Below are 15,102 nucleotides of genomic sequence, written 5' to 3' on the forward strand. Positions count from 1 at the left end.
TATATTGTATAGAATGCCTTTGACCAGCTCCAACTCCATTCTCTTCCTTCCCAGTAGCTGCCATCACCAGGTTCTCCCTTCCCAGTCATTGGCTCAGTCTTTGGAAGAGTTAGTATTCTTTTAAATATCTGCCTAACGTTAATCTGTTAATAGGTGATGGTAATGTTGTGGAACAAGTAATTGGACAGCAAACAAGTGACCAAGATGAGCAGAACATGGAACTTAGTGTTCTGGATGGCATAATCCGAAATTTACAACTGGAGCAAGACCAGCGGATTGTATCTGAGCATCATGGGACAAATAATCCACCCAACAGGATCAGCACACCTGCAAGAGGTACAGCTCACTTTTTTTCAGTAATTGTTCCTAGAGCATCTACTGTTTGCAAATAGCAAACTAAAATCTTAGAGAAATGTTAAACACACTTAAGTTTTATTCAAAGTAGCTCAGACATAGAGAGCAATTTAACTTTTTACAACTGAGCGGCATGGTGCCATTTCATTCTGCAATTATTTGAAAATGCCACACCTTACATTAACTCTACCTACTGTGGCGATGCTTTATCTTGCATGTGTATATGGAAATATTATGTGTGCACACAGATTGCCTGTATATTAAAATATATAAAACTTGAACTGACTTTGATAATTCCAGCGCTGTTGGCTGAAAAAAATTGCCTCCTGCACCTTCAAAATATTTCTTTGTGGTACCAAAAAAGGCTTGAAGTTATGTGAAATTATCTTAAATCAAAACTTATTAAAATTGCTTATACTTTTATAAAGTGCTTAAATGTACAAAGCAGAATGGGAGATAGAGAAGACTGACTGACTGACTAAAAACAAATGTTTTTATTTAAAATTGTTGCTTTACAGCGTTAGTTTTACCGTGTTAATACAGTAATAAAGCTACTCCTGGCTTTATTGTAGCATGTTTTATTTTAGTGTCAGTTCATTTTAATGCAAAACAAAAAGGCAGCCCAAATAATGCCCAAAACAAACTGCCTAGGGATTAATTGGTGATGATTTTGGTTTTTTTGTGAAGTGTGTAAACTTAACGATTTTTAAAAAAGGGTTCACTATGAGGCAAGGGTCAAATAGTACACTGCATGCCATACTCTACCTACACAATTGTATATTCCTAATATTATGGTGTTTCAGGCCTTACCTTAATTATTATCCTGAGTACAAGAATGGCAACTACTCCCATAAGTAGTCTGCGCATCTTATGATGAGGAGTGTGTGCAGGCTTTTGAATATCTAACTATGATGAACTGGGGTGAAACAATAGTATTCCCTCGTGATTTTTAAGTTGTCTTTCACACTTGTACTTCTTCAATCTCTTTGCAGGAAGACAAAGAAAATACTGAGTGAGATAAGGATAGGTACAGATAGATAAGCTGCTTGATTTCACAGTGAGTGAATGTGCTGAACATCAGTCATGGTCAGATTCATTTATCTCAGTCAGCATAACTTGCCTTGACATAATATTACAAAATAATGAACAAGTTACACTTCCCCACATCGGTTGGTATTCTTACTTAAATTTAAACAAAGGAGCTGCCAATGGCATTCCTTCATTCTCCTTCTCATCATGGTAAAAGCTTACACAAACAGCTTTCTGTTTTAATAAAACATGCTGTTGTCTTTACAGTCTTAGTTATAGCTGATTTCTTGTGTTTTTTGAACCTCTCTCTGTTGGCAGCTGGAAAAAAGGCTTCCTGTAATCCCTGCCAAGCGCTGGGAACCAGAGTGTTCCAAGTGTATTCGGTATGCAATGTTTAGTGATTATTAAGACAAGCTAACTAATTGCATCAGCCCTGACAAAAGGTTACTGACCTGAAAGGTTAACCCCATCTCTCTCCACAGATGCTACCTGACCCGCTGAGTATTTCTAGCATTTTCTGTTTTTATTTCTGGCTAATTGCTTATTGTTTATAGCAATTGAGAAAAATGCCCTTCATTAGCAAATTAACTAATGCAAATGCACTTTTCCTTTAAAAACCCACCTTTAAATACAACTCTTATTTTTTCAAAATCCTTTCCATGCAAAACGTTTTTTCCCAATCCTAAAACGTGAAAATGATAGCCATGTATAGAAGTTATAAGTCAATCGTTAAACTTGTATATTGTCAAAAATATATACCCCAGTATTAATAAAGTGAATGTTCTGTGGAGAAGCTGTTATTACTGATAGATAAATCTAAGTCACACAATTGCAGAAGATTAACTACTTGAAAGGAAACTAATATGAGGGTGGAGTGTGTGAGAATGGATGTTATTTTTTTAAAAATATTTTGGGGAACATTGTGTTATTCTATAGAGAAGAGTTTGTGTATTTGTGTGATTTGACTAAGCTGGGCAAGAGATTGAGAAGAGTCAGGTTGTCTGGGGGGTTTGAAAAATGAAAAGGGATAGAGATGTTAAATTTGAGGTACAGATAAATAGGTTAGATCTAACATTTGCATTTTTAGATAAGTTGAGAGTTTGTTTGAATATCAGAGGGGAGTCAGAGGTGGCAGGAAACATGTTTGCATCTTGCAGGAGTTCCATAGGTAAATAGTAGTGGTGATATATTTTGTTGACCTAAAAGCAAAGACAAGATGGAAACGTGAAAGATCTTATATTTGTAAGTGTTTGAGTTTCAAGGAGGTGTGAGAACAATGGAACTGAGATGAGGAGGGGGCGGGGGGAAGCTATTTTAGAGTTGCAGTTGAACTGGAGCTATAGAGATAGATAGAGATAGCCAGTGCTGTTGAGCTGTAACTGGAGCTCTGAGCTGGGAGGGTACGCAGTTTGAATCACCCATCCAGTCAAACCAGAAAAGCCTTGGGCTGCAGCAGGCAGTTTTATTCTGAAGTGAATTCCACCACAGAGTGAAAGAGGGCAAAGGGCCTGTAGTACACCTTTATTGAAGCTACAGCAGTTTGCCTTGTGTAATATTACTGGATTTCATAGTTAGACATCTGCAAGAGAGTGTTGCCAGGAAAGTGTTCACTTGTGGGTTGACCAAGTTGTGAGTTTTGGGGAATGTTTGGTAAGAGTAACCTTAATTGTGTAACTGTAATCTTGTGTGCTTAAGCTTTCTTTTAGTTTTGTTAATAAACCTTTTACTTTTAATTTTTAAAATCCCAGAAGTGTTCCTGGACCTTTTACTGCTGAGATTGGTGTGTTGTTTTCTCATTTTCAGAATACAAAGAAAAAGGGTGTGGCCTGTAAGCCAAGTTTCTCTGTGGGGTTTGGTTTGCGCAGCAATTATCACCGGCTGTGGTCATAACAAGAGCATTATTGAACTTCTAGCTGGCTTATTATAGATTCTACTTCGTATTCAAATGCATTTTCAGCCATCTGCATTACAGAAGTGCAGATATTGAAAGGCTAACTGTGTATATTACATGACACACCATCAAGATTGCATAATTAAGATGCTAAATATTTTTTGTCCTTGTTAATTTTATATTTTGTTCTCTTTCAAGTTTTAAGGAATCCAAGCTCTGATATTCTGTCACCGCCAAATGTGGGACTGCGTCGTAGTGGGCAGATTGAAGGTGTTCGTCAGATGCATCACAATGCTCCCCGGAGTCAAATAGCCACAGAAAGAGATATCATGGCTTGGAAACGAAGAGTGGTAGTACCAGATATTCCACCTAGTGTGAACAGGTATGAAGTTTTTCTAGCAAATATCTGAAATTGGTTATTGGATATAATTTGTTTTATTTCCTAGCCAAATATAATGGAATGTGCTTGTTTCTCCCTTGTTTTTTACAGCAAAAAATAAAATGGAGTTAAGCCCCCCTTAAGAGGGCATTTTTGTTACACCAGTATGACCGTTTCCATTTCCTTTGTACCCTGACTTATTTAGTCAATGTATTATTTCCTGGTGAGTGTTAGTTGTGCTTACTATAAGGATAATTTTAGGGCTATGGAGAGTCATCAACTGAGTACTGAACCTACTGGGATCTGTCAGTTCGGACTGTTCAAAGGTATTGAAGAATAGGTTTCAGTCTATCTGTGTGGAGTAGATTTAAGGTTAGACTCCAATAGTAAAAGTAGTGCTCTGTATTATCCAGTGCCTGACTAGGAGTACAAAAATTTAACAGTGCAACCCAGGAGTCAGGTGTTGATATGTGAGAGTATTGTGAATTTACCCTTGGAGACATTTGCTTTACACTGCTTTAATTTGACTGTTGGGAAAATAACCTGAGTATGACGTCAAGCTTAATTTATGTTGAAGAGGCCCCCTTATTAACTTCAGAGTTTATTTTGAAACATTTTGAGGATTCCCACATAAACTGTGATTGATGTATAAAATCTAAAACCTAACAATTGAGGCATGAGTTCTTGTGGTCACTGGAGCCTGGTTTGTAACCAAGCAGTATAAATAAGTAGTGCTGGTTGCAACAAAGACCAAATGCTGGAATTACTCAGCAGGTTAGGCAGCATCTGTGTGGAGAGAATCAGAGTTAATACTTGAGGTTGAATGACCCTTCATTAGAGTGTCATCCAGTTCAGATGTGTAGAGCCTTGGACAGACCCCATCTGGAGCGTTTCAATCCGTTATCTCAGGAATCTGGATCTCAGGAAGAACATGATGGATTAGAGTTTAAGTACAATCATTCACGATTTAATCAAATGGCAGAAAAGACTTCATGAGTTGAACAATCTATGCTTAAAGTAACTTGTGGTGGGAATCACTCTACAATTCTCTTCTATTCGTGAGATATAATATTGCAAATTTTCCATATCTGCAGTTGGACCTATCATATGACTAAGTGAGAGTGAAAAGGTTCTGGCTGACATCTACTTGTGGTCTAAGTGGTATCTGTTGTCATAGCTCTGCTAACTAATAGTTTAACAAGCTATTGCATGGAGTTGATAGGTAACTTCAAGTGTGGTTGCTAAAGAACATATCAAAGATCTGTGTAGTCATAGAGCTTGAAATCTGACCTATTATTCGCCTGACTGAGAACACCAAACTACAAGTCTACTAGGCCTGGGACCTCAGTGGGCTCCTCTACAGTTGTGAGAGCTGGACAGCATATGCTAGGCAAGAGAAAAGGCTGAACGGTTTTCACTTTGGCTGTCTCAGACGTATCCTCAACATCTCTTGGCAAGATAAGATTGCCAACCCAGAGGTCCTGGAGTGCGCTAATTCCATCAGCATGCACTCATTGCTAAGCCAACAACGTCTGCAATGACTCAGTCATGCTCATCAGATGGATGATAGCTGTATACCCAAAGATCTTCTGTATGGTGAACTGGTCACTAGGTCATGGCCTGCTGGATGTCCGTGTCTCTACTACAAGGACAAGGACAACTACTGAAAGCAAGAAATGGAGGTGGCGGACATTAACACTGACAGGGCGCAGTTGCCGATGGCTGTGACTTCTGGAGACTAATTGTTTGTAGTGGCATTGGAAAAGGAAAGCTCAGCTGGCCAAGAAGAGGGCACAGAGAAAGCAGGCCAGTGAATGCTACACATTTTCAGCCCACTGTCGTCTTCTGCAGTAAATGTGGCAAAGACTGCCATGCCAGAGTGGGGCTTCTGAGTCACACCAGGTGAGGTTTAGCAAAGAGTTAACCAGCATGGTGCACATCATTGTCTCATGAGATGGAAGGCTGCCAATGCTGCTGCTGCTAACCCATTTAAAACGAATGGATTAAAGTGGGCATTAAATAACACAAATCATGAAATCTAGGTATACAATAGTGCAGGACGTTATTCTACAAAGTCAGAGGGTCTTCCATTTTGTTGTTGGCACCCTCTAGTGGTCAATTGAGATTATAGCAGAGAATTTGAGAATAGGTTTCACAGCTGCTGGAAATGCTTGGTCAAGGCACTTTTAGTTGTTGGAAGAAGAGGAGAGTGAGAATTAGGAAAGATGAAAATGAAAAAATTACATTTATATGGGTCCTTTCATGTCAGAACATTCTAAAGGACTTACGGCCAAGTACATTGTAAGCGTAATCACTATAATAATGTAGGAAACACAGCAACCAGTTTATGCACGGTAAAGTCCCACAAACAATGTGAACATCAGATCTGTTTTTAGTGATGATGATGGTTGAAGACTGGATGTTGGCCAAGACACAGGGTGGAACTCCTCTGCTCTTATTTGAAATAGTGCCATGAAATCTTTTATGTTCACTTGAGAGGGCAGACAGGACCTTGGTAAACATTTTTAGAATTTTCCAGTTACTAGCTGAAAGAATGACCCGACAAGATTTCACATTTTAAAACGTTTTACTGTAAGAAATGACTAAATAAAAAACTATTGACTAAACATTTTTTTTTGTAGGCAACTTATACTTCACAGAAAGTGACATTCCCCTTACACTTATAACCTGTCGCAGTCTCCACGGAATTACAGTCCTTTTAGCAAACAGTCCACAGTTTTGTCCCAGCTTCCAATGGGTTCACGTATTTCAGTTTCGCTGAGTAGTAACTTTAGGTGACCATTTCCAGGCACTTCACTCAGTTTTCGGAGAGTTTCTTCCTCATCAACATTAAGGCCTTTTCTGGTGATTCTTCTTCCCTCTGACCATGCTGGGACGCTTCTCCCAAAATCCTTAGATGGATGCATGATTTACTTCTTCAACTCTCGTGCCTGGCTGTGGTAGCTTGCAAAGCACAGCAATCTCTCTTCTCTGCTGACCACACAGAGCTTCTACTGTCTCTCTGATATTCATTAATTTGTAGGTAAGCCAGTAATCTGATCTCAAAAATGGCTTCCTTTGCCCTCAAGTCTTTGGAGTGCATCCCTTGGCACTATTTTGAAGTAGACCAGGGTAGTTATCCCCATTGTCCTGATCAATATTTATTCTTGATCAATATCACTTATTTTTAAAAAAAGTTATCTGGTTCTTAACACTTTTTTGGCAGCTTGCTGTACGCAAATTGACTGCCGCATTTCCTACATTACAGCAGGTACTACACTTCAGAAGTACTTCATTGGCTCTAACACACTTTGAGACATCCTGTAATTGTGAAAAGTGCTATGTAAATACATGCCTTTATTTTTTATTTCTCCCTCCCACTTCCCATCCAAACGATGGGACTGATGAAGTTGTAATGGAGTTTTCCTTTGATCATTTTTGACTTATTTCTTTTACTCAGGATGCAGGATGATTTTAGGATTGCCAAAAGTGAAGAGGAAATTGCCTTGTATGCAAGAGAGAAGAAAAGACGACCAGTTCACTCTACACAAAGGGTGAGTGGTATAAATGGAATATTACTGGATATAAAGTGAAGAACTGTACAGTGTTTCTATAATTTGTTCCCTCTGAGCCCATCTTGTCCAAGGGACCCATCGTCTGATCCCTTGATTCTATTCCCACTAAAACTGCTGCCAGCCAGTCTCCCCTCCAGGTCCCCATGGGTGATGATTGCAAATTTAAAGGAGCGGGGGCACCGCACCTCAAGAGAGAGAACAGTTAACAACTATTTAATAACTCCATTACAACATCTACACAATTTAATGTTTCTTGTATCTTAGTTCCATCTGCAGACTTTGTGCATTAAAGTCCATTATATGTATGGTGAAAAGCTGAAGCCCCAGTCCAGATTGCTGAGGAACATCACTTATATTCTGCTAATTAGAATGCATTCTCTTTATCTCTCTTTTCTGATTTGCTTTCAGTACTAAATTATGATTATCAGACAGATTTAATCTGGTTTCTATTAGTTCTATTTTTGTATAGTTAGCCCATTTTGTCTATTTATGTAAAGTTGATCGTTCAGTGTTTGTTCTTGTCTCATGTATTTTGTTAAAGTTAGCAGGACTTCAACCTACTTTATAGTGTGAATTAATAATTGAACACTTTGCTTCTATTCCCATGGGTTGTCCCGTTGCTGTTTGTGTCAGCTATGTTTGTTGTTGCTCCACTCTCTTTAAATATCCTTACCTGACATCTCTCATGATCTTCTGCTCTGTTATCGGTCCAATACATTATGCTATATATGAAATATTTTTACCATCCCTTTTGTGTGCAATGCTCTAACTTATTTTGTTATCTGTCATCTTGTATTCTCTACAAAGTAGTTTGATTTGTTATTGCAAAAATTTTTTTTTTTTTGTATCTTCATTTTAGAATGATTCCTTGGACTCATCTGAATACACAAAAAGAAAGATGAGGGCACAGCGCCGTGAGCAGCTCAAATATCGAACTCGTGCCGCTGTTGAAGAATTAGCTCAATTTTTCCATGAAGAAGCAGAAGAGGTTAGCTCTGAAGAGGTTAGTGACATGAGTCACGTTTTGCATCCTGGATCCAGCAATTGCATTTAACTTTGTGTGTTTGACAACATAATGAAGCAGTTTAATTATGTAGACTGTTGCAAAATTTGATTTATACTAAATTCCTGGAAGCTATATTAAGACTCAAGAAAAGACAGATGAGAAGATTGAACATCAAATACCAGCTATGAAATACTATTGAATGCTGAGTAATATATATTTGAATGCATACTTGACTTGTCAAAAATATTTGCATCACAATTTCTGTCATTTTAAAATGTTTGTATCATACAATTTATTAATACGAACATGGAGCAGAAGTAAACCACTTGGCCCCACAAGCCTGCTCTGCCATTCAATAAGATCATGGCTGATCTGATTGTAACCTCCTGCCTATCCCCAAAAACCTTTGACCCCCTTTTATCAAGAATCTATCTGGCTCCGCCTTAAAAATGTTCATAGACCATGCTTCCACTGCCTTTTGTGGAAGCGAGTTCCAAAGACTCATGACCCCCTGCGAGAAAAAGTTTCTCCTCATCTTGGCCTTAAATGAGCGACCCCTTACTTTTAAACCGTGACCCTTAGTTCTAGATTCTCCAACAAGAGGAAACACCCTCTCCACATTCACTTTGTCAAGACCCTTCAGGATTGTAAAGGTTTCGATCAGGTCACCCCTTACTCTTCTAAACTCCAGTGGATACAAGCCTAATCTGTTCAAACTTTCCAACCCTCCCATCCCTGGTATTAGTCTAGTAAACCTTCTTCTCTGAACTGCTTCCAATGCATTTACATCTTTCCTTAAATAAGGAGACCAATACTATATGCAGCACTCCAGATGTGGTCTCACCAGTGCCCTGTGCAACTGAAGCACAATCTCCCTACTTTTGTACTCAATTCCTCTCTCAATAAATGATAACATTCTATTTGTTCTCCTAATTACTTGCTGTACCTGCATATTAGCTATTTGTGATTCATGCATGAGGTCACCCAGATCCCTCTGAATCTCAGAGCTCTGAAATCTCTTACTACTTAGATAATATGCTTCTTTTTTATCCTTCTGCCAAAATGGACAATTTCATATTTTCCCACATTATATTCCATTTGTCAGATCTTTTCCCACTCACTTAACCTACCTATGTCACTTTGTAGCCTCCTTACGTACTCTTTACAACTTACTTTCCCACCTATCTTTGTGTCATCAGCAAATTTAGCAACATACCATCTGTCCATATGTAAATTGTAGAAAGCTGAGGCCCCCAGCACTGATCCCTGGACACACCACTTGTTACGTCCTGCCAGCTAGAAAAAGACCCATTTATGGCTACCCTCTGTTTCCTGTTAGCTAGCTAATCTTCTATCCATGCCAGTATGTTACCCCCTACACCATGAGCTTTTGTTTTCCACAATAACCTTTGATGTGGCACCTTATCTGGAAACATAAGTACAGAACATCCATCAGTTCCCCTTTATACACAGCACATGTGACTCCTTCAAAGAACTCCTTTCACAAAACCATGTTGACTCTGCCTGATTACCTTAAACTTTTCCAAGTGCCCTGCTGTAATAATAATAGCTTCTAACATTTTCCCTATGACTGATGTTGAGCTAACTGGTCTGTAGTTTCCTGCTTTCTGCCGTCCTTCCTTTTTGAATAAAGAAGTTACATTTGCTATTTTCCAATCTAATGGAACCTTCCCCCAACCTGGGGTATTTTGGCAAATTAAAACCAATGCATTAACTATTTCATCAGCCGCTTCTTTCAAGACCTTAGGGTGAAGTCCACCAGGACCTGGGGATTTATGAGCTCACAGCGCCAACAGTTTGCTCAATACCACTTCTCTGGTGATTGTAATTCTCCTGAGTTCCTCCCCCACTTCCAGCACCTGATTTACAGCTATTTCTGGGATGTTACTTCATGCTCTATAGTGAAGACCTATGCAAAATACCTGTTCAATTCATGCTCTATAGTGAAGACCTATGCAAAATACCTGTTCAATTCATCTGCCATCTCCTTACATTCCATTATTAATTCTCCAGGCTCACTTTCTATAGGGCCAACGTTCACTTTGTTAACTCTTCTTATTTAACTATCTATAGAAACTCTTACTATTTGTCTTTATATTTCCAACCAGCTTGCTCTCGTACTTTTAATTTTTCCCTCCTTAAGTTGTCTGTCTCATTGGAATGTATCTATTCTGTGTATTCTGAAATATTCCTTTAAATGTTCACACTTTTTTGATATGTATACACTCTGACTTCTGGTATCATTTTTGTAAATCTTCTTTACACTCTACAGTGGCTCTATATCCTTTCTATAATATAATATTGTGACCAGAAGTGCATGCAACACTCTGGTCTAACCAGGGTTTGAAACATGTTTCGCATAACTTCCCTCACCTACTTTTCAATTCGTCCCTCTGAAAATAGCGCTTGGTTTTCTTTTTCTGATTGCCTTGCTAAGAAACGGTGCAAATTTTGGTGTATTTGTACTCCAAGCTCTTTTTGTTCCTCTATCCCACCTATACCTCCACCTTCCAAGTAATAATTGACCTCCCTGTTGTTCCTGTTGAAATATATAAGCCAATGTTTGTGTGTTGAATTTCATTTGCATATTATTTGCCCATTCTGCAAGTTTATTAATTTCCTCCTGGAATTTGTTGCAGTCCTCCTCAGTATTGATTATCACCCCCAATTTGGTGTCATTCACAAATTTAGAAATTTGTATTTTTATTATAAATTGTGAACAGCAGTGGCCACAGCACTGATCCTTGTGGAACGCTACTATCCACCCTCCGCCGCTGTGCATAGCTACCCTTTAATCCCACTCTGCTTTTTGTTTTCAAGCCAACTAACAATCCACTCTGCCACTTGTCCCCTGACTCCTCATTCTCTAACTTATTCATTAATCTGTTATTTGTACTGTACTTGTCAGCTAACTTTGTTGTTTAAAACCAGAGGTAACCTGGAACAATTTTTTCCAAAATTTAGGAATTTTGTAGGATCTGAAATGATTAACCTGTAAGAATCTTATATTTATATAAGTTAGCTTGTTAGTTTTAAAACTGCTACTTGGATCACAGCTGAGAAACTACTTTCATTGTGCAATGACACTAAAGTTGTGACACAACTCTGGATGCAGGCTCTTACATAACTGAAGAGAGAAGAGGTGTAAGGCTCCCTTGAGGTAGTCTTACATTTGACACTACAAGGAGTGCAACTCCAGTACCGTGTTGAATTTGGTTTAAAAATTGCTGAGAAAGCCTCTTAGCATTGAGGACATTTTTAAACCCATCTGTAAGTTAATTTAAACAATCAGATACACAGATGCCTAAGCATTTAAACTGTTACTGCTGAGTGGTGCAGTTACAGCTAGGTAAAGTGTTTGCTGGTAAGTAGAGCTGAATAAATTTGCAGAGATAATGTATGTGAGCCCAGCTTTTTGAAGTCTATATGTTGGAACCAGTGACCATTTGTCAATATACTGATAGAGTTGTTTACCACAGAGGAGGAGGCTATTTGGACCATCGAGTCCATGCTGACTCTCCACAGAACAATCCAGTCAGTCCCAGTCTCCTACTCAATCACTGTAGCCCTGAAAGTTTATTTCCTTCAAGTGCCCAACCAATTTCTTTTTAAAATAATTGTTTCTGCTTTCACCACCTTCATGGGCAGTGTGTTCCAGGTCATTATCACTCACTGCGTAAAAAAAGAGTTCTTCCTCACACTCCCCCTGTGTCTCTTGCCCTAGACCTTAAAAATCTGTGTCCCCTAGTTTTTGTACTATCAGCTGATGGGAAGATGTTTCTATCATCTACTTATCCAGGAATGTCATAATCCTGTACACCTCTGTCAAATCTCCACACTCAGTCTCCTTTGCTCCAAGGAGAACAACGCCAGCTTCTCCAACCTAAGCCTGTAGCTAAACCCCATCGCTGGATCGGAATCGTCCTGGATTTGCACTAAGTGCGTTAGTGGGTGTGAAAAAATACGTTTTATCAGCTGGCCACAATGGCGGGATTTTGTGCCATATCGTCCCCTTCCCAGTACGTCCCTTCTCATTAATAATGTATTCACGGGAAACAGTCTGGATCATTGGTGGGCGGGCTCAGATCTGCCCGTCATGTCGTGACCTCAGGGCTCCGGGCGCCATAAGTGCACCAGAGTGCAGCCTACTTCATGTCTACAGACCAGGACTGCTCCAGGCAACAGATGGCCCTGAAAGTAAAGAAGTCGGCAGCCCCCAAATTTAATGACGTCTCCCTGGGGCACCTGCTGGATGCAGTGGAAGGCTTCTGCGATGTCCTCCACTCCCGCTGTGGTGCAGAAGGTCCATCAGAGTCACCAATCTGGCTTGGGAGGCGGTGGCAGCAGTGGTCAGCGCCACCGGAGCATAGACAAGGTCAGCCATCCAGTGCAGGAAGAGGATGAATGCTTTCATCTATTCCGCCAAGGTAAGTCAACTACCGCGATGTCCTCCACTCCCGCTGTGGCGCAGAAGGTCCACCAGAGTCACCAATCTGGCTTGGGAGGCGGTGGCAGCAGTGGTCAGCGCCACCGGAGCATAGACGAGGTCAGCCATCCAGTGCAGGAAGAGGATGAATGCTCTCATCTATTCTGCCAAGATAAGTCAACTACCTCATCACTCGGAACTCTCTCACTCTCAAACCCATCACACATCCATACGGATCTCACACCTCAAGGGACAACACCATTAATCCTCACACACATTCACATCTCCATCAGGCTCACATTCTCTGGAGCTCGTCTCCTTATCCTGTCCATGGCTCCGCTCACCACACAGACATTCCATGCATCCTTCTCATCTGCCATGGCATGTGTCCTGCTCTTGCACATTCTATCTGTTTTCATGCAGGTGAAGCTAGCACACAGCAGCAGGGAGAGGGTCCCAGACTGGAGGTTGGAGTGGCCCACAGGCTCCTCACTCACTTCAAGGAGTGTGCCATCGCACTGACTGGTGAAGATGTGGACCATGCCTGCACAGCGGTGAGGTCGGCAGTGAACATCCATGTGAAGATCCTGCACCACATCATCCCCCCTTCAGTGCAACTGTGAGTGTTCTCTCTCCTGATTTTGACTCTGCTGCCATGCGCTAATTATCTCTACTTCGGTTCACGGGGAGCTCTCCCAAGTGACTGATGCCCTCAGCCACCCAGTCCATCAGCTCCATTCAAGTCCTCAGCTCCATTCAAGTCCTCACCTCCAGCCAAGAGGACACACCACCTCCATTGAAGAGCTAGAAATAAACAGCCTGGAAGACCCATCACAGTGCCTATCCACACCCTCCAGTTCACAGAGACGCACCTTGGTGAGACCTAGATCTAGAGCAGGCTTGTGCAGTGACCACCACAATCTGGTGGTCACTGTACGAACACGTGTCAGCAGCAGGAGGAGGCAGGTCAGCTGATCTCCCTGACACTCGAGGACTGCTGGGGAAGAGGCAACTGTGTGATCTGAGTCAGATGACGAGCACCTGGATTTGGCCTTACAACTCATCGTGGAGAGTCAGCAGAAGGTGGGGGGAACATCACGCAGAGCTGTTGGAAGCACTCAACAGAGAGGCACATGAGTTGGAGGAGTGCGTCTGCCTGCTCTCTGATCAAGTGGTGCCTACGTGTGTGCGTGTATGTAGGTATCCAAGTTAAGTATGGCGGATGTCACAGAAGCCTTGGTCCAGCAGAACGCGGAGATGCGTGCAGACCTGCACTCCAGCATGGTAGCCATGGGTGAGTTCCTGTAGTGGCAACGCAAGAAGGAAATGGGGCACCTCAACATCCCTGCAGGCGTTCCTTCCCCTCAAGGGGTCAGGCTGGGGCCCTTGGGCGCCTGAAGGGAGGAGGAGCGGCAGCTGGACACCCCTGGGTCATCCACTCAGGAATCTCAGAGGTTGCCTGCTCCCTCCGAGTCCCCTTTGCCTGTGACCCCCTCAACCCCGTCCTCTGTCACCACAGTGGGAACAGCTGGTCCACAGGAGGACAGCCAAAGCAACCTGGGGCCCTCAAGGCCTCGGCTCTCCAGAGGAAGCATGCCGAAATCATCAGAGGCAACACAGCCAACCCTTGCACAGGCTGTCTCCACCCTTGTTGTGGATGTCAGGGCAGTACTTAGAAGAAGTGGTAAGCTGAGAAAAGTTAAGAAATTCTGATCACAAGTGGTTGCACGGGTGAACACATTTTGTCACTTTAGAATCTGAAATATACTCACTTTCACTGAATAACGTGTAATGCCTTTCAGCTTCATTGACAGGCTATGTGAGGTGTGTGTGTGTGTCCAGGGTCCATGTCTGCCTCCGAGTCTCCACCAACCACCCTCGTTGTCCCTTCTACTGTCACCGATGCACCCTCCCCCTCCTCTGCCCCATCTCACATTCACCATTCCTTCCTACCATTCCCACCCTCAGCTTGATCTCCAGGAGGCATCGTTGACGCCACAGAGCCCTCCCTTGCATGTTCAACTGGACATTACCTCCACTCTTACTCTCTCCTCCTCCCACTGGACACCTTCCCCTCTTCAAACTCATCCCCCCCCCCCCCGACACGCTCCCCTCTCCAAGCTCCCTCCCCCACCCCGGCACCTTCTCCCTTAAATCTTTGCCCCCCCCCTTACACATGCCTCCCCACTTGCAGCATTCTACCCCATTACACACTCCTCCCCTGTACTCTCTCCCCTCCGCCCAGTACTTCTCTCTCTCTCTCTCTCTTTCAACACTCTCTCTCTCTCTCCCCCTGTGTTCTCTCTGTCTCTCCCTGTACACTCTCTCTCTCTCGCTCTCTCTCTCCCTGTACTCTCTCTCTCTCTCTCTCTCTCCCTCCCTGTACGCTCTCTCTCTCCCTGTACTCTCTCCCCTCCAGTA

General features: G+C 41.9%; 1 protein-coding gene across 3 annotated transcripts in view; it reads left to right on the forward strand.

Moving 5' to 3' along the window:
• Positions 1-15,102, forward strand: part of LOC144691796 (bromodomain and WD repeat-containing protein 1-like) — a 179,193-nt gene that overhangs the window by 93,389 nt on the left and 70,702 nt on the right. For all 3 annotated transcript variants that reach the window (XM_078560282.1, XM_078560283.1, XM_078560284.1), the window contains 4 exons: positions 154-336; positions 3,473-3,656; positions 7,114-7,207; positions 8,088-8,231. In XM_078560282.1, coding sequence (XP_078416408.1) covers positions 154-336; positions 3,473-3,656; positions 7,114-7,207; positions 8,088-8,231 — 605 coding nt within the window. The remainder of the gene's footprint in view (positions 1-153; positions 337-3,472; positions 3,657-7,113; positions 7,208-8,087; positions 8,232-15,102) is intronic.

Source organism: Cetorhinus maximus, chromosome 16, assembly GCF_964194155.1.
Source record: "Cetorhinus maximus chromosome 16, sCetMax3.hap1.1, whole genome shotgun sequence".
Lineage (NCBI taxonomy): Eukaryota > Metazoa > Chordata > Chondrichthyes > Lamniformes > Cetorhinidae > Cetorhinus > Cetorhinus maximus.